Raw genomic sequence first — 25828 nt, forward strand, 5'->3', positions numbered from 1 at the left:
GTTATAACATTTATGTGGAAAAAAATTGGTTTTGTTATAGTTGGTTTAAAATTGAAAATTGAAATTTAAGTGTCATTTCACTTAAAGTCAGTTTCCAAGAACCTAAAAACAACATTAAGGACTCACTGTATTTCAGATTAACCCTGAGTTATCCAGAAAATTAAAATCCCAAATATTCCATGCCCAAAGGACATAACTACATTTTGAATCCTAATTCCTAACAGTAAAACACCTACAGAGAGCATTCCACAGTATCCAATATAGAACTAACTAGAAAATAACTGCCAGTGAGTTAGCTCTGCAGACCATGTAAGATCTTTGCCATTGAAGCAATTTTAACAAGAAAAACAACAGAGCAGGAGTTCCATAGCACACAATGTGGAAGGAAAAGACAGACTGATGACTGGTGGGGAGAAGAGGGCAGAACAAAGCACAGGAGACCAAAGGAGGTATGAGGGCTGGGCCAGAGTGAGCTGGGGTGAGGAGTCTGGAAGGGGATTGTGGGTGTGAGGACCCAGGAGCACTGCAGAGGGGGAAGCAGGGGCTTGCAGTAAGGAAGGAGGGAGTGCAAAATGATGAAGTACTGTCATATGGAGAATGACATAGCTTGGATGTGTGTCCCCACCCAAACTGCACATTGAAATGTAATCCTCAATGCTGGAGGTGAGTCCTAATGGGAGGTGACTGGATTGCGGGGATAGACTTCTCGTGAATGGTTTATTTAGCACCATCCCCCTTGATGCTGTCCTTGCAATAATGAGTTCTGGTTGTTTTAAAGTGTGTAGCACCTCCCCTCCCCACTCTCTTGCTCCTGACTTTCACCATGTGAGACGCCTGCTCCCGCTTTGCCTTCCATCATGATCAGAAGCTTCCTGAGGTCTCCCCAGAAGCAGATGCCACTATGGTTTCCTGTATAGCCTATAGACCTGTGAGCCAATTAAACTTCTTTTCTTAAAATTACTCACTCTCAGGTATTTCTTGACAGCAATGTGAGAACAGACTAATATAGACAAGTTAATAAAAAATGTAGAGACTGCTCAAAATCTTTTGCATTCTACCCAGAAAGGACTTTTTTTTTTTTTGAGACAGTCTTGCTCTGTAGCCCAGGCTAGAGTGCAGTGGCGCCATCTCAGCTCACTACAACCTTCGCCTCCCACGTTCAAGCAATTCTCCTGCCTCAGCCTCCCAAGGAGTTGTGACTACAGGTGCCCGCCACCACGTCTGGCTAATTTTTTGTATTTTTAGTAGAGGCAGCATTTCACCATTTTGGCCAGGCTGGTCTCAAACTCCTGACCTTGAGTGATCCACCCACCTCGGCCTCCCAAAGTGCTGAGATTACAGGTGTGAGCCACCGTGCCCAGCCTAGAGTTGCCTTTTCCTAGAGCTATTTAAATTGCCTAAAAATATCACATATTTGCAAACTTAAGCCCTTTCTGGGTGGGCTGGGGGTGGTAAGCTCATGCCTGTAATCCCAGCACTTTGGGAGGCCGAGGAGGGTGGGTCACTTGAAATCAGGAGTTCTAGACCAGTCTGTCCAATGCGGTGAAACCCAATCTCAACTAAAAATACAAAAAATTAGCTAGGCATGGTGGCAGATGCCTGTAGTCCCAGCTACTCGGGAGGATGAGGCAAGAGAATTGCTTGAACCCAGTAAGCAGAGGTTGCAGTGAGTTAAGATTGCACCACCACACTCACTCCAGCCTAGGCAACCAAGCGAGACTCCATCTCAAAAAAAAAAAAAAAAAAAAAAAAAACCAAAGAGCAACTCCAGAAACAGCAAACTGACATGATCCAGCCTTTAATTATGTACTGTGAATTCCTAAGCAGGCAACTCACTAAGTCACTGCAACTTCCATCCCCTATCAAACGAGGGCACTTATTTTACAAAATGCTCAGAGCATGTTCTAAATCTCCAGGTACCCTCATTTCTAAGACACTTGGGAATTTAAGACAGAAATGTCCCAACCTGTTTCCTCAAAAGACTGACATCCTGCTGGCACTCCTCTTCTTCCCAATGTGTCTGCAGATACTCTTTAACATTTTCTTCGATGTAAGGAAATAAAATGTCCTGGATAAAAGAGTAAAAGAAAATACAAGAGTTAGCTTTTATCAGTTATACAAGATCCAGTTCTTCCACAATCTTACCTACATAACTGTAACAAATAAATCAATGGAACTCTTTATGAAAATTGATGCTGTGAATATGAGCAAGAAAGACAGACAGAGGCCAAGAAACAAATAAACTAGACCAAGAGTCGGCAAACTACAACCTGCAGGCCAAATCAATCCACCGCCTGTTTTTGTAAATGAACTTTTATTGGAACATAGCCACACTCATTTATTTAAATAATGTCTGTGGCTACTTTCGCATCACAGTGGCAGAATTCAGTATTTGCAACCAAGACCATAGGGCCTGCAAAGCCTAAAATATTCACTGTCTGGTCCTTTACAGAAAAAGTCTCCCAACTACGGAACTAGATGGCTAGACCAAAGGTCCTTGAAGACATGGATTAAGTGTGTCTTGCTCACAGCTTTATCCCCCATGCATACCACATTATTGTACACATCACTCAAATAATCTGCTGAAAATAATGGTGTCCATGCATGACAAGTATTTAAAAAAAAAAAAAACAAACTTGATCACCATGACTCTTTCTTGGTAACCAGACTACCTTTGGAGCATCCTATAAGAAAGTGATATGCAGCTGGGCATAGTGGCTCACACTTGTAATCCTAGCACTTTGGGAGGCCGAGGCAGGCAGATCACCTGAGGTCAGGAGTTTGAGACCAGCCTGGCCAACATGGTAAAACCCTGTCTCTACTAAAAATACAAAAATTAGCCGGGTGTGGTGGCGGGCACCTGTAATCTCAGGTACTCAGGAGGCTGAGGCAGGAGAATGGCTTGAACCTGGGAGGCAGAGGTTGCAGTGAGCTGAGATCCCACCATTGTATTCCAGCCTGGGGGAGAGAACAAGATTCCGTCTCAAAAAAAAAAAAAAAAAAAAAAAAAAGTGATATGCAAAACAATTCAGTAATAAATAACCTGTCAGTAATCCATGCATTAGGAATTTTTTTCCCAGTCAGGCTTCTACCTCCACTTTTTACTAGCTGTGTTCAAATAACTTATGCTCCTGAGCCACAGTTTTCTCATTTGCTACATAGGACTAATACGAGGCAAAGTCATCGGAGGATTGGACTGTCTAATGGAAAGCACCTGGCATCTTACCACTTAATATGTTCTTTTTTTTTTTTTTTTTTGAGATGGAGTCTTGCTTTATTGCCCAGGCTAGAGTGCAGTGGTGAGATCTCGGCTCACTGCAGATCTTGGCTCACTGCAACCTCCCTCCACCTCCCAGGTTCAAGAGATTGTCCTGCCTCAGCCTCCCAAGTAGCTGAGATTACAGGCACCTGCCACCACACCCAGCTAATTTTTGTATTTTTAGTAGACACAGAGTTTCACCATGTTGGCCAGGCTGGTCTTGAACTCCTGACCTCAAATGATCCACCGGCCTCAGCCTCCCAAAGTGCTGGGATTACAGGCGTGAGTCACTGTGCCTGGCAATATATTCTTAACATATTCTCCAGCACACGCAGTTAAACTGAGCAAGGATCACCCAAATTTCATTATAAATAATAGCAGAGAAGTTCCCAGAGGATAAATCACAAGCACAACCAACTTATTCATTCAACTTTCCTGAGGGCCTACAGAGAGCAGGACACTGGAATTATGAAGCCATTCTTCTCAGAGAGCTCAAGGAAATAAAAGGTGCAAGGTTTCAAACAATATTGAATGTTCGGGAACAGCTTTAGAAGTTGGAGATTACTTTAGAGTTCCTGATCGTCCAACATGCCCCTCTCCTCATCTATAAAATGCGCCACTGTACTAAGTCATCACAAAAGCTAGACAATGAGGCTAGAATTTAGTATAACATCTGGACTATAAATATTATTTGCTGCTGGGCATGGTGGCTCATGCCTGTAATCCCAGCACTTTGGGAGGCCAAGACAGGAAGATCACTTGAACCCAGGAGTTCAAGACCAGCCTGACCCTGTCGCCATAAAAAATTAAAAAGCTAGCTGGGCATGGTGATGCACACCTGTGGTCTCAGCTACTTGGAGGGGCTGAGATAGGAGAATTACTTGACCCCAGGAGGCTGAGGCTGCAGTGAGCTGTGATTGCACCACTGCACTCCAGCCTGGGTAACAGAAGGAGACTCCTACTCAAAACAAACAAACAAACAAACAAAAAACAAAACAAAAAAACCCAAATTGTTTGCAGTCAACATGTTAGCAGACTATACTATTTTAGTGCAAAAGTGTTACTGCATAAAAGTATGTACATGGAATAATCAATTAAATTGTGAAAATTTTATCCAATCTTTCAACATACTTATTGAGAGTATCTGTAAGACAAATACAATGCCTTCAAGTTGCTTATAAAATAGCCTGGCATGTACTATCATACATTATAAGAATTTTTTTTTCTTTTTGAGAAAGAGTCTTGATCTGTTGCCCAGGCTGGAATGCAGTGGTGACAATTACAGCTCACTCCTGTCTTGAACTCCTGGACTCAAGAGATCGTCCCACCTCAGCCTCCTGAGTAGCTGGGATTACAGGTGTGCACCACCTGTAATTAGCCTTGCTAATTTTTTAAAAAATGTTTTGTAAAGACAAGATCTTGCTATGCTGCTCAGGCTGCTTGAACTCCTGAGCTTAAGCAATCATCCCGCCTCAGCCTCCCAAAGTGCTGGGATTACAGGCATAAACCACAGTACCCATTGACAATAAATGTTTTAACTTCAGTTATAATCCACTTACAAATAATTTCAGAATACTATAGTATGACAAATACGCTACAATAAACTCAGGATTCTACAAATAAATGTGCGAATATTTTCGGTCCACCAGGCACTTAAGGAGTTGTTATGATTTAGCAGTACATACAACAAAAGGCTATAGAACTAGAGTTATTTGCCTTGTAGGGGAATATGATTAAATTCCACTAGATGTTACGGGGGATACTGTGCAAGCAGCAATTTTTTTTTTTTTTTTTTTTTTTGAGACGGAGTCTTGCTCTGTCCCCCAGGCTGGAGTGCAGTGGCACATCTCGGCTCACTGCAAGCTCCGCCTCCCGGGTTAACGCCATTCTCCTGCCTCAGCCTCCCGAGTAGCTGGGACTACAGGCGCCCGCCAACATGCCCGGCTAAAGTTTTTTATTTTTAGTAGAGACGGGGTTTCACCGTGTTAGCCAGGATGGTCTCGATCTCCTGACCTCGTGATCCGCCCGCCTCGGCCTCCCAAAGTGCTGGGATTACAGGCTTGAGCCACCGCGCCCGGCCGCAGCAATTTATATTACTCTTCAAAGCTCAGTGATAGCTTACTGAAAGAGCCATGAAATTTCGAAGATCTAATTTAAAAAGTTGCCTTGTAAATGTTTAGAAGTTAAAATATGGATATGCTTTAAGGTCACGTGGTTGTTTTAATGAAAAGTTCATAGAATTAATAAAAATCAAACTGTTGTTACAATATTTATTCATCTCCTTTGAAGAAAACGGGTAATAAAAGGTACCTCCTAAAAATAGTGCTGAGAGGCCAGGCCAACATAGTGAAACCCCATCTCTACTAAAAATACAAAAATTAGTCGGGGCGTGGTGGCGCACGCCTATAGTCCCAGCTACTCCAGAGGCTGAGGCAAGAGAAATTCTTGAACCCAGGAGGTGGAGGTTGTAGTGGGCCGGAGGTTGTAGTGAGCCGAGATTGTGCCACTGCACTGCAGCCTGGGTGACAGAGTGAGACTCCGTCTCAAAAAAAAAAAAAAAAAAAAAAAGAATAGTGCTGAGAGTACAGCTACATAAAGAAACTACTTTAAAAGCTTTCAAGCCGGGCGCCGTGGCCCACGCCTGTAATCCTGCACTTTGGGAGGCCGAGGCGGGTGGATCACTTGAAGTCAGGAGTTCGAGACCAGCCTGGCCAACATGGCGAAACACTGTTTCTACTAAAAATACAAAAATTATCTGGATGTAGTGGTGCCAGTCTGTAATCCCTGCTACTTGGGAGACTGAGGCAGGAGAATCACTTGAACCCGGAAGCAGAAGTTGTAGTGAGCCGAGATCACCACTGTACTCCAGCCTGTGATACAGGGAGACTGTCTCAAAAAATAATAAAAATAATAAATAACAAATAAAACAAAAGCCCTCCAAGGGAACTATACAATGCAAATGATTTATAGTACCTGAGAACTTAATTTTTTTAGAAAAAAATTAAACAATACAAAAGCAATATTGTGGGCTATTATTTCCTATTTTTTTTTTTTTTTGGAGACTGGAGTCTCGCTCTGTTGCCCAGGCTGGAGTGCAGTGGCGCGATCTCGGCTCACTGCAAGCTCCACCTCCCGGGTTCACACCATTTTTCTGCCTCAGCCTCCTGAGTAGCTGGGACTACAGGCGCTCAACACCACGCCTGGCCAATTTTTTGTATTTCTAGTAGAGACGGGGTTTCACCGTGTTAACCAGGATGGTCTCAATCTCCTGACCTCGTGACCCGCCAGCCTCGGCCTCCCAAAGTGCTGGGATTACAGGCGTGAGCCACTGCGCCCGACCCCCATTGGTGGGCTATTATTTTTTTCTTTTTTTTTGGAGTGAAGTGGCATGATCTCGGCTCACTGCAACTTTGTCTCCTGGGCTCAGGTGATCCTCCCACCTCAGCCTCCTGAGTAGCTGGGATGACGGGCGTGAGCCACTATACCCAGCTAATTTTTTGAATTTTTAGTAGAGATGGGGTTTCGCCATGTTAGCCAGGCTGGTCTCAAGCTCCTGGACTCAGGCAATCATCCCACTGCAGCCTCCCAAAGTGCTGGCATTATAGGCATAAGCCACCATGCCTGGCCCCACATAAATTTATGTTGCTTTTTATTCTCTAACATTAATAGAGACATATGGCCGGGCGCGGTGGCTCCGCCTGTAATCCCAGCATTGTGGGAGGCCAAGGCCAGTGATCGCTTGAGGTCACAAGTTTGAGATCAGCCTGGCCAACATGGTGAAACCCCCTCTCTACTAAAAACAAAAATTTAGCCAGGTGTGGTGGCTCGTGCCTGTAATCCCACACACGAGAATTGCTTGAACCCAGGAGGAAGAGGTCACAGTAAGCCAAGATCACGCCACTGCATGCCAGCCTGGGCAATAAAGCAGTACTCTGTCTCAACAACAACAAACAAAATTAAGTGGCTTGATGGTTCCTAAATATAAATCACATCATACAAATAATAAAACAGGTTACAAACAGTATGTACAGCATAATCCTATTTGGGGGGATATTTAACACATTGAACAAAATATGAGAGAACATGAACTTAAATGTTTACAAAGGTTCTCTCTGGGTTATGACATTAAAAGAAATCTTTTTGCATATCTCTTTTCTACAATAAAAATGTATAACCTTAATAGTGCTAAAAGTTAGCAAAACTAAGAGTTAAAAAAAAAATCATAAATTGCCCACAGTGTGGTTTTTTTTTTTTTTTTTTTTTTGAGACAGAGTCTCGCTCTGTCACCCAGGGTGGAATACAATGGTGTGATCTCAGCTCACTGCAACCTCCACCTCCTGAGTTCAAGCAATTCTCCTGCCTCGGCCTCCTGAGTAGCTGGGATTACAGGTGTGTGCCACCACACCCAGCTGATTTTTGTATTTTTAGTAGAGACGGGGTTTCACCATGTTGGCCAGGCTGGTCTCGAACTCCTGACTTCTGATGATCCCCCACATCTTGGCCTTCCAAAGTGCTAGGATTATAGGAGCCACCACCAAGCTGGCCTGCTGACAGTGTTTTAAATAAAATCACCCCCTACAAAGGCAAATAATTAAAGGCTGTATCCAGAGAATAAAATTAGGGGAAATTACATGCAATGGACAAGGAGAGCTAGTTATCTGAGGCAGTATGACTGAAGAATTTAGCAAAATCCAAATTCCAATCAGAATGACTAGACTGTGACTTCAAGAGAATAGAGCTATATCACCACAGGTAGTGAATCAGCTATACTATGATCACTCTGAAGAAAGACCACATTTGTGCTGAGCCACTTTTCTTCCCTGGCTCAAAGTCACTTACTTTGATGATCTTGCCACCTAGCATCTTTCTCTGTTAAAGTTAGCCTTCCCTTGTAGTTTTCCCACAGATGTTTACTGCCAGATGTCTGTGATAATAATATTAGGAAAATATAATACATTAGGTTTTTTTGTTTTTTTAAATTTATTTTGTTGTTGTTGTTGTTGTTTTTGTAGAGACAGAGTCTCACTATGTTGCCCAGGCGGGTGGTGAACTCCTGGGCTTAAGTGATCCTCCCATCTCAATCTCTCAGAGTGCTGGGAGTAAATAACTGCCACAAGATCTGATGGTTTTATTTTATTTTATTTTATTTTATTTTGAGAAGGAGTCTCGCTCTGTCGCCCAAGCTGGAGTGCAGTGGCGCCATCTCGACTCACTGCAAGCTCCACCTCCCGGTTTCACGCCATTCTCCTGCCTCAGCCTCCCGAGTAGCTGGGACTACAGGCGCCCGCCACCACACCCGGCCAATTTTTTGTATTTTTAGTAGAGATGGGGTTTCACCATGTTAAACAGGATGGTCTCGATTTCCTGACCTCGTGATCCGCCCGCCTCGGCCTCCCAAAGAGCTGGGATTACAGGCATGAGCCACCACGCCCGACAATCTGATGGTTTTATAAAGGGGAGCTCCCTTGAACATGCCCTCTTGCCTGCCACCATGTAAAACATCCCTCTGCTCTTCCTTCTTCTTCCATCATGATTGTGAGGCCTCCCCAGCCATGTGGAACTGTAAGTCCATTATACCTCTTTCCTTTATCAACTACCCAGTCTCAGGTATGTCTTTATTAGCAGCATGAGAACAGACTTTGTTTAAATAAAAACAAGCTTTGTTTAAATACTTCTAACAATGAGAATTGTTACTTCTTGGAGTGGTCCATGCCATCTGCCAGATAGTTTCAGCAGTTGTGGTATTAGAATTGCTCCTCAAATAGGCTTCCTGAAGACCATAGTAGGAGCTATCAAGAAGTTTCTGTGTTCTGGCTGCCACATGGGGCCACATGGTTTCAGGAATTAAAATCCTACTGTCCTCGTATTCATGGGAGTAAACAGGGCTGGACCCATACAAGGGATGTAGGTTGAAAACTGAAACCTTAGGAATGAACATCAGATTTCATATGTGCATTCAAAATGAAATAATCAATGTGCTGATAAGACAAAAGATAATCCCATTAAGGAGATTAAATTATAATTAACAAAAGATATGCTGTTATCTAATTAAGTGCAATGAATCACACTGAACAAGGGATTGTTATCAGTACAAGAGGGCTAGTAATTGGAGTAAGGTTTTAAGAAGCAGCACAAAAGAAACAGAATATCTCCAATGAGTTCCAGAGAGGGAACTTGACTGGCCCAGAGTCCTAGTCCTTAACAGTGGAGGGGAAAGGAAGGCATTCACATTCATCTCCTTGAATCTGCCTAACATCCCTGCAAAGTAAGCCCTTTTTCATAGATGAAGACACTGAGGTTCAAAGAGGTTTCACTGCTGGTGCAGAATAAAGCCAGGACTCAAACCCAGGCCTATCAAATCCCAACACCTGAAGCCATCCAGCTCTCACGGGTGAATGACTTCAAGGAGCACTATTCACTAGGATCATCTAACTCCCTGGATCTTGACAGCATATTCTCTATGGAAATTTCTAATATAGCTTTGATTCCCCAAAGAGGTTTCATACTAAGAAAATGAGAGATTATGGTTCACCCAGTAGTTCTGTAACATTTCCTATAAAGTATCAGCAATAATAATTCAAGTAGTTACAGTAATGGGAGTAACTGCCAACATTTACTGAGCACTTACTATGACATGCACTTCTCTTTTCTATCTATAATCACTCCTTTGTGATCTTATCTAATTCCATTACTTTAAATACCGTTTATACTAATGATCCCCAAATTCTTACCTTTAGCTTGGACCTTTTCCAAATGCGTACCCAATATCCCCACTTGGATGTCTATTCAGTATCTCAAACTAAACACGTCTGAAACCAAACTCTTGATTCCATCCCTTAATCTTCCTCCTCCCCCTACATCTCCACATCACAGTAAATGACAGAATCATCCTTCCAGATGCTCAGGCCAAAAACCTTGGAGTCATCTTTGACTCCTCTTTCTCTCAAACTCCACATCCAACTAACCCATCAGCAAATCCCATCAGCTCTACCTTCAAAATATATCCAGATCCAATCATTTCTCACCACTGCCACCACCAAGCACTCAAAATTTACTCAACTTACTGATAATGTCATTTTAATCTTCATAATAACCCTGTGAAATAGGTGTTACTACTTCCTCCGTTTTTCAGAGGCACATAAAGGTTAAGTACAAACTAACAAACTGGGATTATAGTTTATCAATCAGGTCTGAGTTTGTAGAGTCAGATCCCTGGAATCTCCCCTGTATCAGATTGGGGGTGAAGATCCCACTCTTTACCCCCATCAAAGGGATCTAATTACCTTCCAGAACTTACAACGACTTGGACCCATACGAGTCCAGCCCAGGGAGTTGTAGTAAGTATACACAAGCTTAACTGTCAAACACTGGTCTGACTGTGAGCTCCAAAGTCCCACCAAGGTCTCAATGCTGAAATTCCCATTAGTTTCCAAACCGCATGCCTTAGTTTCTCTTTACTCAGTAAAGGGGTATCAGGTCTACACTTTTTAGACTTAAGAAAAGGAACTTGTTAGAAGGTCACATCATGAATCGTTGGAAAGAAAATCAAGCTGAGAAATGAACCCCTCGTGCACATACCCAGAAGGCAAACAACCCCTTTCTGTCCTAAAGACGTTCTGTCTTCGAAAAGAAACCCATTTTCCTGAAATGGTGTCACCTGGGAAAGGTCCAGAGAGGCTCCAGGAGGGCCTCTGAGGATAAAGCTACCAACTTTCCACACGACTCTTTAGTGAGCTGATGGGAAAATGGGTGCAACAGGATTAGGGCAGGTTGGTTTCCACTCCTCTTCTGACCTGCACCTCCAACAAAACCAGTTTTGAAAATCAAATGAGTTGATAAATGTGAAATTCAAAGTTTCATATAAAAATAACCTTTTATTGTGAAAAAGAATACTTTGTTTTCTTTAGTGGAGTGGTAACACAGGGTAAGCTGTAAGGATAGAAAATCTTAAGACCCATCAGACAAGAAGCAAGCACTTTTCAGGGCTAAACACAGGGTATCATTTTAAAAGTCTGTATGAGCAAGATAAAATCTAGCCTATGTATTTAAAATATAGGGGTTATAGCTTAAAATCGGTGCCCCTTTTAAAAATTGTTATTTTTTCGATCACGCCACTGCATTCCAGCTCTGTCACCCAGGCTGGAGTGCAGTGGCACAATCACGCCTCACCACAGTCTCTACCTCCTGGGCTCAAGTGATCCTCCCACCTCAGCCTCCTGAGTAGCTGGGATTACAGGTGCACATCACCATGTCCAGCCAATTTTTTATTTTTTGTAGAGATGGGGTCTCCCTATGTTGCCCAGGCTGGTCTTGAACTCCTGGACTCAAGTAATCTCCTTGCCACGGCCTTCCAAAGTGCTGGGATTACAGGTGTGAGCCACTATGCTCAACCCCTTTTACTCAATCAGTCTGACTACATATCTTTCAAAGATCTGTATGACTTTACTGTGTACCTAGGGAAAAAAACAGAAGGAATATTCACCAAACTCTTAATGGTCACCTCTGGGTGGTAGGAGCATATCAGGGCTTTCATTCTCTATATCATACTCTTCTTTGTCTGCAATTTCATAATCGGGGTGAACTAATTTTCTAGGAAGAATATTTGGGGGGGTAGAAAAACCTTTCCTCTAGTCTTCCATTAACATGCAAGTTTCTATAAACAACATATTTCACTTTTTATCTTAATTTTGTTAATAAAATTTTCTCTTTTATGACATTTAATTTCCATTATCAGCTGGTTTCATCCTCTATAACTTGTAGGTTTTGGAAATGTTGAGTCAATGAATTCTAATGCCACTCTAGAAACACTTTCAGTTAAATTGTTCAAATTTAATAAAGTACCACCTTGAGGAAATCTGAAATAGTAAGGATTGCAGAGTATGGAAGAAATTGAATCCCAGTCCCTCCCAGACCCATTCCAGAATGCGTATCACCATCACCCAGCATGTACAGCACGCCTGATGTGTAAGCACTGTGTGAGGCTCTGGTCCCTGCCCTTGAGAAGCCTTCCACATAGCTTGAAAAAGAGGACACACATCCAACATCACAAGTCAGCTATTGGCTCCAGTAGCAAATACTACACATGGTACTGGCAATGAGTGCAGAGGACGAAGAGAAAGGACTTTGAAATTTCTGCTTAAATAGGTCCTTTACAAGAAGAGGTAGCTCTTACTTCCATATTCCCACAGCTTAGCACAATAAGTAATTTTTTTTTTAAGTTAATGAGTGCATGGAACCCACACTTGGAGAGGAAAAGGTATGACATTCCAAGCTGGAAGAATGGTGGCAGCAAGAAAGGGCATGACTGGAATGTGCACGTTCAGCTATGTAAAGTGTAAAGGAAGAGAGGGATAGAAAGTTGGAAAACCCAATTTGTTGAACTCTCATCTCACAGCCAATGCGAGACTACAGAGGACTTTGATTATGCAAAGGCAACCTATTTATGTAACTGTCTTCCTTTCTAGGTTCCCTGAGGAACCTGAGGGTGACAGCTGGGTCTTAAGGACTCTGGATCCCTACCATATCCTGGAACATGATAGGTATTCAATTAAATGTGAGGGAAAAGAAAGAAGGATTGATTAGGCTGGAAAGATTATGCTAGTGCCACAATACTGAAGGTTCTAGAAAAATAAGGAACCAGAAATCAAAGTGAGAGGTGCTTTCTTTTTTTATAATTTTTTTTAAGACAGGGTCTTGCTATGTTGCCCAGGCTGGTCTCAAACTCCTAGCCTCAAGTGATCCTCCAACCTTTGCCTCCCAAAGTGTTTGGATTACAGGGGTGAGCCACCATGCCCATACTGAATTATTTACTTAATGCAGATTCTTTGGGTTCCAACAACGATGACGATGATGATGATGATGACGACGACGACGACGACGACGACATATTCTGTGTGAGAGCAGGATGAACATGACAGTCCCAGCTTTAGGGAACTAACAGGTGGCTGGGTGAGCAGATTGTCTAAGGCTCATGTGGTAGGCAGCCCAGGTCTCCTGAATCCTAGGTGAGGTCCCTCCCAGCTAGGTGGGACAGCTTCCTCCCAGAGGAGGCCAGAGGTGCTTTCTATCCACCTTTTTTTTTTTTTTTTTTGAGACAGGGTCTTGCTTTGTCATCCAGGCTGGACTGCAGTGGCACAATCATGGCTTACTGCAGCCTTGACCTCCTGGGCTCAAATGATCCTTCTACCTCAGCCTCCTGAGTAGCTGGGATCACAGGCACATGCCACTATACCTGGCTAACTCTTTTTATTTTTAGTAGAGAAGAGGTCATGCTACGTTGCGCAGGCTGGTCTTGAACTCCTAGGCTCAAGCAATCCTCTCACCTTGGCCTTCCAAAGTGCTAGGATTACAGGAGTGAGCCACCAAGGCTAAGGCTAGCCTCCATCCACCTCTTGATATACGCAAGACAGTGATTCTCCAAAGACTCCTCACCTTGTTTCAAGCTGAGTCAACAAAAATCCTCTCACGTACTACCATGAATGTAGCTGGGAAACACTGCCCTAAGCAGTAGAAAAGGTTGGGGAGAGGGGGGCAGTTGTTTATCAACCCATCAACAACTACTTATCTGCCATTCCAGTGCTTCTGCAAATTCTTAGAGATCAACAATATCCTGCGTCTTATTTTTAACGTATTTCTGGGTAGGGCAATAAGGAGCAGAAATAACTGGGAGTAACCATGGTAGACGTAACTGGGAGCATGGTGGGTTTCAGGAAATGTAAGCTCCCTCTTTTCCTTACCAATCCTTCCTTCATAAGCACTTTCTATTTCCTCCAGTCTGACACTTCCTGCATTATAATCAGCGTTTCTACAGGACTTCATAATTTTCAAAGGCTTTTGCATTCCATCTTATTTAACCTTCATCACCACCTTTACAAACAAAGCATATCCTAGTGGCCCATCCTTGCAGATGAAAAAGCCTAAATCCGTAGACTGAATGAAGACAGGGAAAGAGACCCTATTACAGTTACTGGTGTCAATAATAAATAGCACAGGTAGAAGAATGCTTCCAGTGTGCCATCCCTTGTAGGCTGTCTTCTAGCTGTTTCATTGTGCAGGCAGAGTGCGAATCATACACTTCTCAATGCTGGCAATAATAGAAGTAATACTACTTATCAAATGGATGTTTAACCAAAGTTGGGAGATAACGATCAGACTTCAAAGCTCTCTTCCTAGAAAGACCATAATTTAATATAGCAGTTTTCATAAGAAAGATGTCAACTGCAACACTCCTCAATTATTATCTTCTAAAATACATTATAAGAGGACATAAATTATAAGCACTGTTAAATAATCAAGAATGAATTCACTATTTCTAAAAATGCTTTACCAGCCTGAACAACCCAGTGAGACCTCATCTCTGCAAAAAATTTTAAAAATTAGCTGGACATGGTGGCACATGCCTATAATCCCAGCACTCTAGGAAGCCGTGATGGGAGGATTGCTTGAGTCCAGGAGTTTGAGAACAGCCTGGGCAACACCGTGAAACCCTGTCTCTATAAAAAATAAAAATAAGCTAGCTAGGCGTGGTGGTGCACACTCGTGGTCCCAGCTACCCAGGAGACTGAAGTAGGAGGATTGCTTAAGCCTGGGAGGTCGAGGCTGCGGTGAGCTGTGATCGTGCCACTGTACTCCAGCCTGGGAGTACAGTGACCTGCCTCAGAAAAACAAAAACAAAAAAAAACAAACACCAGAGGTATGTGTCCTGTGGTAAAGTGCAGGGATGGTGGCGGTGGATTTAGATGCAGTGGGAACATCTAAGGAAAACTGGGCTCTGCTGCAGCTCTACTCCCAACAAATTTTGATGATCCTCAGGCAAGACACAAGGACATGCTATAAACTGAAATTTGTTACCATACTTTTTTATTTTTTTAAGACAGAGTCTCGCTCTGTCACCCAGGTTGGAGTGCACTGGCATGATCTCGGCTCACTGCAACCTCTGCCTCCCAGGTTCAAGCGATTATCCCACCTCAGCCTCCCCAGTAGCTGGGATTACAGGTGTGCACCACCATGCCCAGCTAATTTTTGAATTATTTCTTTTTTTCTTTTCTTTTTTTTTTTTTTTTTTTTTTGAGACAGAGTCTTCCTCTGTTGCCCAGGCTGGAAGGCAGTGGTACAATCTCAGCTCACTGCAACCTCCATCTCCTGGGTTCAAGTGATTCTCCTGCCTCAGCTTCCCGAGTAGCTGGGATTACAGGTGCCCACCACCATGCCCGGCTAATTTTTGTATTTTTAGTAGAGACGGGGTTTCACCATGTTGACCAGGCTGGTCTCGAACTCCTGACCTCAGGTGATCCACCTGTCTCGGCCTCCCAAAGTGCTGGGATTATGAGCCACCACGCCTGGCCTAATTTTTGTATTTTTAGTAGAGACTGGCTTTCACCATGTTGGCCAGGCTGGCCTCGAACTCCTGACCTCAAGAGATCCACCTGCTTCGGCGTCCCAAAGTGCTGGGATTACATGCCTAAGCCAACGCACCCGGCTTGTTACCATATACTTTTATAGCACAGTACTTCACAACGATTAAAGGACTCTCATACTAACTGTGTCATTTAACATACACAGCAGCCAAGCAAAGGAGACAGGACAAACAGGTGGGTCCCATTTCCAAGGCTGAGTGCAGTAATGGAAAAAATAAGAGTTCTTATGAATAAGACAATCTGAGTTCAAATCCCAGGCATCTTGTTCAACTTTTCAGAGCCTTTGTTTCATCCTAAGTAAAGTGTAGACAGTACATACACCTCATGGTCTTTTAGAATGAGTCAAGGATTGAGTACTAAAACATTGAGTATACAGTACTCAATGTTTCCTTCCATCATTCCACAGGAGGAAGGGCTACAAGTTCACACACCTACTCTGACTTTAAAGCTCCAAGCAGATTATCTTTCAACTCCCATGCTCAACCTCTCCGTGCTCAGATTCAAGAATGTAACTCAGCATCTCTTTAAAACGTGTTTAAAAGATTAGTCGCTGAGATACTCTACTAAAAGTTTTTTGTTCAAGTAGATTTGTGAAATGTCACTCTCTTGAAATCTCACAAAGTGTGTATGTGTGTATATATGTATGATACCGAAGGTTCTGAGAAGTCATGCAATAAAGCAATCTATTTGAACTCATTCTAACTAGCATTTCCCAAAAGTGCATTTAATGGAATCCTTTTTTACATAATTACCATAAACATCCACACAGACCTAACTTTCTTTTAAACATACTTTTAGGAACAATGGTTTTGATAAATTCATGTCTAACAAATTATAATAATAGATTAGATCATAATAGATTAACATTAATGACAATAGGTATTATTATAGGACAGGGCACAAGAAATTACCCTTTAAACAAGATCCCTAAATCATTCTTTTGCAGCCTGCATTGAAATTGCACATTGCCTAGCGTCAAACTCAGAAAAATTTATTTAGGCAACTAAGACATTTTTATTTTCGAATTTCAGAATAAGTCTGCCACAGACACAAAGATTCCAAGAAGCGGCTCATAATGTCATCTAGCAGAAGACGCACTTGGGGAAAAAGGTGGGGGAGGGGTATTATGTTTTGTTGCAAAATTGATTCTGTATGAGGTTTCTTACTCCCCAAATCTACCTTCAGATAATGGTAGTATCCAATGATCTAATGCCATATCACTACCTCTCCTGTCCTTATCCTTGGTCTCCTGATGACCGCAGAAAGCAAGAGAGAGCCAGAATGGAGTGAGCTGTTAACTATAAATTACAAAAATGAGGACTCCTTTTTTCTCTGAAAACCAAGAAAGCGCTTACTCTGTCATAATCCAAAAAAAAGGAAATTAATCAATCATCAGTATTTGTCCTGAAATTTTCCGCAGAGGTCTCTGGTGTGATTAAAAACGTGGGGGAAGGTCAGGCGCGATGGCTCGCGCCTGTAATCCCAGCACTTTGGAAGGCTGACACGGGAGGATCACCTGAGGTCAGACCAGCCTGGCCAACTAAAAATACAAAAATTAGCCAGGCATGGTGGTGCGTGTCTGTAATCTCAGCTACTCGGAAGGCTGAGGCACCAGAATCGCCTGAATCCCGGAGGCGGAGGTTACACCACTGTATTCCAGCCTGGGAGACAGAACCAGCCTCTGTCTCAAACAAAACAAAACAAAACAAAACAAAACAAAACAAAACAAAACGTGGGGAAGAGGCCGGGTGCCATGGTTCACGCCTGTAATTCCAGCACTTTGGGAGGCTGAGGTGGGTGGATCACTTGAGGTCAGGAGCTCGAGACCAGCCTGGTGAAACCCTCTTTCTACTATAAATACAAAAATTAGCTGGGTGTGGTGGCACATGTCTGTAATCCCAGCTACTGGAGAGGCTGGGACAGAAGAATCGCTTGAAGCTGGGAGGCAGAGGTTGCAGTGAGCTGAGCTCACATCACTGCACTCCAGCCTGGGCGACAGAGCGAGACTCCGCCTCAAAACAAAAACAAAAACCATGGAGAAAATGCTAAACTCGATTTCTTCTGAACCTATGCTAAGATGTCAAGGTACTGTGATTCTTCTAAAAGAATTTTAAAGGTTGTTATGTTTGGTGTCCTAAAAGTGTACATGGATTTTATATTATAACCTACATCAAGAAACTCATTCAGGCCAGGCGCCTTGGCTCATGCCTGTAATCTCAGCACTTTGGGAGGCCAAGAATTCCAGACTAGCCTGGGCAATATGGCGAAACCCCGTCTCTACAAAAAATACAAAAATTAGCCAGGCATGGTGGCTCTCCCTTCAGTCCCAACTACTCGAGAGGCTGGGGCAGGAGGATGCCCTAAGCCCAGGGAGGTCGAGGCTGCAGTGAGCTGTGATTGCACCACTACACTCCACTCCAGCCTGGGCAACAGAGTGAGACTGTCTCAAAGAAAAAAAAAAGCCTTATTCACAGGTAATTTTTTTTTTAATGGGAACTAAAATAGAATTTAAAACCCAAGCTGCTCAGTTTCTTGGAAGATGGATTTTTCCTACTTGGTAATATACTTTGTATATCTCGACTATTACTGGGCATGCAAGCACCTCTAAGAAGTACTTGAATCTGCAATGAATTCTTAAACCTCAGGGAGCCAAATAAAAAGACAAGGCCCGAGGAATCTTTCAAAAATTAAAGTAACATTTCATATTTGCTTATTCTAACAGACAAAGAATAAAGAAGGAATCCGCTAAGTTGCAAGCTGAGGTGCAGACAAGTGCTGGTTCACAGTGACATCCTAGAAGGAATGCTCTGGATAAGAGCTTCAAGCTTCTGTGGTTTTCTGAGGAAAGTGAACGGAATTTAGACGTGTCCTATAGCTCAAAAAATCAGCGCTATGGACCACAGAGCCTAACAGAGTAAAATAATAGTGTGCAGTTTGGCCACTAACAGCAAGAGTGGGAAGGGGCGAAGAGGAACCTTGATTGCCCGACACCAGGGCCACCTGAAAAGTCATCTTGACACTTCAGTCTTTCCATTTTGAAATCAGAAGCTTCAAAGACCATTAAATCGCTGCCGCTGCCACACCAGGCCCGACGGAGCAGAAAGGCTGCGCTCACCTGCGGAAGCGACCGGGTGCACACCTGCCGGGTGGGAAGGCCCGCACCGTCGCACCCCGCCCCGGTTTACCTGCCCTTCGGCGATTTTTAGCGTCAACTTCCATCCCTTCCCACCCATCTGGATCCAACCAAGCGCAAGGGCGGGGGAGAGAGAAGCTAGTGCCGCGAGGAAAAGCATCCCCGCAACCCGCCGCAGGCTTTCTCTCCTTCCTCCCCATTCCACAGAAGAGGCAAAGCCACACCGCCTCTGCTAACCCTCGTCTCCAATGCAAGGCCTGCAATACTTAGAAAAAATAATAACTGTTTTTAAGGAAAAGTAACATCCCCGCTCCCTTCCGCCCCTCACCTTCACGAAAGCAATCGGGGTTGTGGTACCTTCGATATCTAACAGGATCACGGTGACTTCGGCGGGGACCGAAAGCACGACCATTTCCCTACCGGATGCTACGGGACTCGGCCTGCTGTTGGGGAAGGCGGAGGGCGGCGCCGGCTGCGGCTGCGGCCCCCGGTACCGTCTTGGGCTTCCGATGGCCCCGCGCGATCTCGGAGCCAGCGACCAAGTGCAGCCCGCCGCGCGTGGGGAGAGGACACCTCTGCACACCTGGAACTGGAAAAGGCGGCCGCCCAGGAGCCCTGAACTCGTGAGCAGGACGGGGCAGGAGCCCGAGACCACGTGGGCAGGAAAAGGGGCGGCCCTTGCCGGGTTCGGCGGGGCGGGGAGGGTGAAGGCGCCAGCGCCGATTGGTCGCCGTCAGGCCTCGAACTGGATCCGTCAAAATGGGCCTCGCGTGGGCGGGAACAAAGAAACGAACGCGGGAGCAGAGTGCGCGAGAGCGCGCCCTTCGCAGACAGATTGAGCGAGCGGGAGAGGCCCGGGGCACGTGCAGAAAGGAGCCCCGCGAGTGGCGCGCCGGGGATGTGAGTGCCCCTTGCCCTCTACTGAATCCAGCCCCCTCCCCGCCCACCGCCTCCACCTTTGCATAGATACAGTCATCTGGCCAGCCCCCGCCCCTCCTCCCGGCCTCATCCCGCCAGAGAGGCCGCGCGGGGCCCAGGCTTCGGCAGATCAGCCAGAGAGGCCCCGCCGCGCCCCCTCGGCCCGCGCGCCCGTGGTCACAGCGGAAGAGGCGCCCGCGCCGCGCTGCCCGGAGGGGTCGTCGCGCGCCCGCTTCCTGTTTGGCTGGTTCCTGCCAGCTCGAGGACAAAATACGCGTGCGCGCGGTGGGCGAGCGCGCTCGCCGCCTCAGTCGCCAGCGCCGGGCGCAGTCCGCCTTTTTCCGGAGCAGCCTGGCCGCGGTGCTAGTCCGTAGCAGCGGCCGCCGCAGCGGCTCCCCACTGGCGAACCGAGGGCAGAAAAAGGCGGGGTTGACGGCTTTTTGGTAGGAGTGGGCTGGACCAGACGCCAGAGACAAAGGCTCCCAAGGCAAGAGGGACTGTGGCCCTGCGTCGGCTCTGCTCGGGACTGCTGACCCCAGGAATTTACGCCCCTTCGTTTTTCTCTTCTGATTCTTCTCTTCTCCCAAGCCCGCGTCCCCTGACGCGTGGCCTCTCTTCTTGCTGGGAGGGCCGCGATGGAGGTCCCGCCCCGGCTTTCCCATGTGCCGCCGCCATTGTTCCCCTCCGCTCCCGCTACTTTAGCCTCCCGCAGCCTCTCCCATTGGCGGCCGCGGGCGCCGCGGCAGCTAGCCCCGCTCCTCCCTTCGCTCGCTCCCAGCTCCGCCCGGCAGGGGGCGCGCCGGGCCCAGCGCCACGTCACCGCCCAGCAGCCCTCCCGATTGGCGGGCGGGGCGGCTATAAAGGGAGGGCGCAGGCGGCGCCCGGATCTCTTCCGCCGCCATTTTAAATCCAGCTCCATACAACGCTCCGCCGCCGCTGCTGCCGCGACCAGGACTGCGCGCCAGCACCCGCCTGCCGACAGCTCCGCCACTATGGAGGATATAAACGAGTACAGCAATATAGAGGAATTCGCAGAGGGATCCAAGATCAACGCGAGCAAGAATCAGCAGGATGACGGGTACCGCACGCTTCTTCCCCCGCTCCCCCTCCCCCAGCGCGCCGCACGCGCCCTTCGTCCCTCGTGAGCCTCGCGCTGCCCCCATTCTTTCTCGGAGTCGATTCCCCGCGTGCCCTCTGGGCCCCACTAGCTTGGAGGGAAGAGGAAAGTAAGAGATCGAGGGGGTGACTGGAGAGACCCGGGAAGAGTGGGGGAAGGGCGGAGGGGTTGGAGGAGGAGGGCGGCGGCGTCTGTGTCCCAAGCGCGCAGGCGCCGCGTGGGACCCGGGGGGGAGGGGCCGGCCTCCCAGCGCCGCACGCTGCAGCTGCCGCCGCCTCTTCATTGTGTCTCTGTTACCACTCGGCGCGGTTTTCGTGGGAAGAGTTTTAGAGGACTGAGTTCGGGCACAAGCAGGCGACTGGTACCCAGATTCACAAAACGTGTTGATTGATGAGTTCTCTGGGTGGAACGTTGGCTTGACAGCTGAGAACGAGGATGGACCTAAGAGATAAGATGTGAGGGATTCATCTAGGAAGTTGGGGCTTCTAGCTAAAGGAATCTGGGCAGAACCTTTACTATATTTTATTGGTCTCTTTTGAGCTTTGCTTTATGTAGTGCGGACAGTGAGCTCTCCGCTAGTTTGAGTAACTTCGTTGGGATATTGGGATTTTTGTGTGACATAGATTAAGTGTAAACATGGATTAAATTGCTTACAATTGCGGGGTAAATGTCCCTGTTTTTATTTCACGATTTAATTCCAGAACTGAAGGATCATTTGAGTTATTGCTAATTTTTTTTAAAAAAAACTTTTATTTCTAGTAAAATGTTTATTGGAGGCTTGAGCTGGGATACAAGCAAAAAAGATCTGACAGAGTACTTGTCTCGATTTGGGGAAGTTGTAGACTGCACAATTAAAACAGATCCAGTCACTGGGAGATCAAGAGGATTTGGATTTGTGCTTTTCAAAGATGCTGCTAGTGTTGATAAGGTAGGAACTGTGTTTTGCATTGTGCTGTTTTTGTGGTGTTTTGCAAATTTTTCTGGGGGTTATATGGTGCTGTCAGATTAAATAAATCTGTCTTGTAGGTTTTGGAACTGAAAGAACACAAACTGGATGGCAAATTGATAGATCCCAAAAGGGCCAAAGCTTTGAAAGGGAAAGAACCTCCCAAAAAGGTTTTTGTGGGTGGATTGAGCCCTGATACTTCTGAAGAACAAATTAAAGAATATTTTGGAGCCTTTGGAGAGGTGTGTGATTATGTTTACACATGTTAAGCTGGATGTGTTTATAAAATGTTCAATCCTCGTCCGATTTATACAGGGCAGATTCATGTTTCGGTAAGGGTAGGATTAAATGGCTGCTCAAGTGGCTTCCAGTGACTACCTTGATTTGATTGCTGCTCTGATGGCAACCCAATTATCTAATTTAGCTAAAACATGGGCACTTAAATGTGGTCAGTGTTTGGACTTGTTAACTAGTGGCATCTTTGGGGTACAAAATAATTTCTCTCAATGCTTCAAATCTACAACAAATCACTGTAGGTTGATGTTGATCATAAAGCAGTGATGTCTGTATAGAAGTCACCTGATAAGAATAACATGTTTAAGTTGAAGCCTAAAAAGAACCTTTGGCATTCTGACACTCTGGTAGCATTTTACAATTATGGGATGACGTTGAGTGTGCATCTCGATTTCAGATTGAAAATATTGAACTTCCCATGGATACAAAAACAAATGAAAGAAGAGGATTTTGTTTTATCACATATACCGATGAAGAGCCAGTAAAAAAATTGTTAGAAAGCAGATACCATCAAATTGGTTCTGGGAAGGTAAAGCCATTTAAGTACTGTAAATGAAAATTTAAAGGTTTTCTTTTATTGAAATAATTTCTTGATGTGTTTGAGAAAAATAAAGTGATTTAATTTTAGAACTTCGGTAAAAATTATATTTTCATGTTTTTTTAATTTGTTTATAGTGTGAAATCAAAGTTGCACAACCCAAAGAGGTATATAGGCAGCAGCAGCAGCAACAAAAGGGTGGAAGAGGTGCTGCAGCTGGTGGACGAGGTGGTACGAGGGGTCGTGGCCGAGGTGAGACTTAATTCTTGGAATATGACTCCGTGGTTTATTTAAGCTGTATACTGCTAAATATGGGTAGTCCTGTACGAAAGCAAAACTTTAAACTTAAAACCATTCCAGCCGGGAGGAGTGTTCAGCTTAGTGGGGGTTGTGTGTGGTGGTTTTTTGTTGTGAGCTCACTGGTTTCAAAAAAACTGTTAAAAGTATGGCCACTTAGACAATTAGTGTCATCACTGATAGGAAAAGTGTACCATTACATGATACACCATGGCGTGATAGGTTTTCTTGGGCAGGAGTCCTTGTTTTAAACAGAACGGTGTACCTGTCTTCAGCTTTAATGGAAAATTGAATGATTTTCCATTAAATTTAGGAAGTTTGACACTGGCACAATTGGAGTTTCTGCCCCCTTTTTTATAACAGCTGGAAAAATAGTTTTTCAAGCAGATAGCAATATATATGTCCATTCTGCCCTTCAAGATTTGCAGAGTGCGAGACAAGAACGCATCATTTTATGTTAGAATTGGGGGTCAGAAGTTGTTTCCTAACAATCATTGTGCATTGTTTCAGGTCAGGGCCAAAACTGGAACCAAGGATTTAATAACTATTATGATCAAGGATATGGAAATTACAATAGTGCCTATGGTGGTGATCAAAACTATAGTGGCTATGGCGGATATGATTATACTGGGTATAACTATGGGAACTATGGATATGGACAGGGATATGCAGACTACAGTGGTAAGAATATTTAACTTAATTTTATAAACCAGTGGTATTAAAATTCATTGTTAGCATACAATCCTGTTCTGAAATTATGTGTATGGGCTTTCCATTAAAGTGTTTGGAGTTAAGTGTTTGAGGCATGTTACAATCATAGGATGATTATACTAACATAGACTGGTGGTTATAAATGAACGAGGATGTATGATTTATGAGTAGCTTATAATGGGTGCTAAAATATCTTAATATTTTAATACTTTTTATTTAGCATGCAAAGATTTGTAGATTTAATAGCTTCTCATTGTGTTTGTAAAGAAACAGTTTTGTAGAAAACTATCTTAATGAGATTTCTGTGTTTTCAAAATAGGCCAACAGAGCACTTACGGCAAGGCATCTCGAGGGGGTGGCAATCACCAAAACAATTACCAGCCATACTAAAGGAGAACATTGGAAAAAACAGGTGTGTATAAGAGTACAGGAAAACAGTAGAAATGTCTAATTTAATTTAAAGATCAATAGACAAATGAAACGTAAAAACAAAATACTATGTAGCCTGTTTTTACTAAATTGTTGATTTTTTTAATTGCTTTATGAGCCTGTTTTGCCTAAAATGTCTATAGATCTTTAACTTTAAAGTCTTATCTCACTTTCTTTAGTATTGCAGAAAAACTTAAGAGTTTTTCTGTTTGCTTTTGTGTACCAGGTGGTCTAGAGGAATAATTAAACATTTTAGAACTATTAACAGGTAAAGTACTGAAATGGGTACAACTTAAGGAAAACAAGAATGTTGTCTTCTAACTCTGACATTATACCTTGTTTGTACCCGCCAGCGGGAACTTCATTGCAGGCCGTGTGTCACCCTGACCACGTCTATCTCTGGGGGTCGCACGTTGCGGGCAGAGCGCAAGGCATACACCAGAAAACGCTGTCCTGTGGTATGGTCTCTTCCAACTTCATGTACCAGCGTAAAGATTAAAGTGGAAAACTTCAGACTTTGGCTTCTTTTTTAATCTTTTTGGAGATTAAATGTCTAAACTTAACTTAAATGGTTTTTTACAGGAGTTAAAGTACATAAATGCCTTTTTACAGCTTAATCATTTTGGTCTTCTGTTTAGTGTTGTATTTCAATTGTGGAGCCTCATTTTAAGTGTTCATTCTTTTAAGATTTAATGCTTGCTTTTTCTTTTTATAGCTAATAGTGAAATCTACAAACCAAAACAAGAACTTTTAAATCTGGGATATAAATTAAAGATCATATGCACAAATCAATTTATGTTCTTGTAATCTTATTAGAAATTGGTGTTTGTGATAGCATTTTAGTTGGGTTACTAGAGATGCTTCTAGTAGACCTTAATCTAACATAGTTGAACCTCTGAATATGGGAAGATTGTATTCCCAGATTCTTTCCTGAATAGATTGAATTTAATATCATTTGGGAACTCCAGGGTGAGTTTATTGACTACCCAAACTGTATTTTACCAATAAATATGCATATGATCTTTAATTATTGAAGAAAATAAAGTGAGGACTTAAAACAGTTCATGAAAGTGGACCTTTAAAAGCTTGTCAGAGTTGCACAAATCTAATTGGTATTTTGTTTTTGTTTTTAGGAGGAGATGTTAAAGTAACCCATCTTGCAGGACGACATTGAAGATTGGTCTTCTGTTGATCTAAGATGATTATTTTGTAAAAGACTTTCTAGTGTACAAGACACGATTGTGTCCAACTGTATATAGCTGCCAATTAGTTTTCTTTGTTTTTACTTTGTCCTTTGCTATCTGTGTTATGACTCAATGTGGATTTGTTTATACACATTTTTATTTGTATCATTTCATGTTAAACCTCAAATAAATGCTTCCTTATGTGATTGCTTTTCTGCGTCAGGTACTACATAGCTCTGTAAAAATGTAATTTAAAATAAGCAATAATTAAGGCACAGTTGATTTTGTAGAGAGTATTGGTCCATACAGAGAAACTGTGGTCCTTTATAAATAGCCAGCCAGCGTCACCCTCTTCCCCAATTTGTAGGTGTATTTTATGCTCTTAAGGCTTCATCTTCTCCCTGTTAACTGAGATTTCTACCACACCTTTGAACAATGTTCTTTCCCTTCTGGTGATCTGAAGACTGTCCTGAGAGAAAGACCTAAGTGTTGTGATTAGTAGAGGCTTTCTAGTAGACCATATTTCTTCTGGATTGTAATAAAATTGTTAGTAGTAGTACTTTGTTCCTGTCTCTGGAAAGCCATT

General features: G+C 43.9%; 2 protein-coding genes across 6 annotated transcripts in view; one reads left to right on the plus strand and one right to left on the minus strand.

Annotated features, from left to right (window-relative positions):
• The window catches only part of ENOPH1 (enolase-phosphatase 1), a 30378-nt gene extending 10842 nt beyond the window's left edge, over positions 1 to 19536 (minus strand). Inside the window, exons 1-2 of one of the 2 annotated variants that reach the window (XM_032149081.2) lie at positions 19166 to 19536; positions 1967 to 2068 (exon numbers count right to left, since the gene is read on the minus strand). Coding sequence is in view for 1 of the 2 variants with exons in the window: in XM_032149078.2 (XP_032004969.1) it covers positions 1967 to 2068; positions 19137 to 19220 (186 nt within the window). In the remaining variant the exon portion in view is untranslated. Of the gene's footprint in view, positions 1 to 1966; positions 2069 to 19136 lie in introns of both variants that reach the window. The other variant, XM_032149078.2, reaches the window with a different exon arrangement.
• An 85-nt stretch (positions 19537 to 19621) lies between these two features.
• Positions 19622 to 25448, plus strand: HNRNPDL (heterogeneous nuclear ribonucleoprotein D like). Of its 4 annotated transcripts, XM_058433443.1 has the most exons (9): positions 19622 to 19708; positions 20640 to 20804; positions 21603 to 21771; positions 21870 to 22031; positions 22481 to 22612; positions 22759 to 22873; positions 23429 to 23599; positions 23949 to 24041; positions 25192 to 25448. In XM_058433443.1, exons 2-8 carry the CDS (start codon positions 20719 to 20721, stop codon positions 24017 to 24019), a joined length of 906 nt encoding a protein of 301 aa, XP_058289426.1. In that variant the 5' UTR covers positions 19622 to 19708; positions 20640 to 20718; the 3' UTR covers positions 24020 to 24041; positions 25192 to 25448. The 4 variants fall into 4 exon arrangements, with proteins under 4 accessions (XP_058289426.1, XP_058289423.1, XP_032004968.1 ...); XM_032149077.2 differs by lacking the exon at positions 19622 to 19708 and having other exon boundaries at positions 19761 to 20804; positions 24412 to 25448; XM_032149076.2 differs by lacking the exon at positions 19622 to 19708 and having other exon boundaries at positions 19762 to 20804.
• The last annotated feature ends 380 nt before the right edge of the window (positions 25449 to 25828 follow it).

This window comes from Hylobates moloch, unplaced genomic scaffold (assembly GCF_009828535.3).
Source record: "Hylobates moloch isolate HMO894 unplaced genomic scaffold, HMol_V3 SCAFFOLD_2, whole genome shotgun sequence".
NCBI lineage: Eukaryota > Metazoa > Chordata > Mammalia > Primates > Hylobatidae > Hylobates > Hylobates moloch.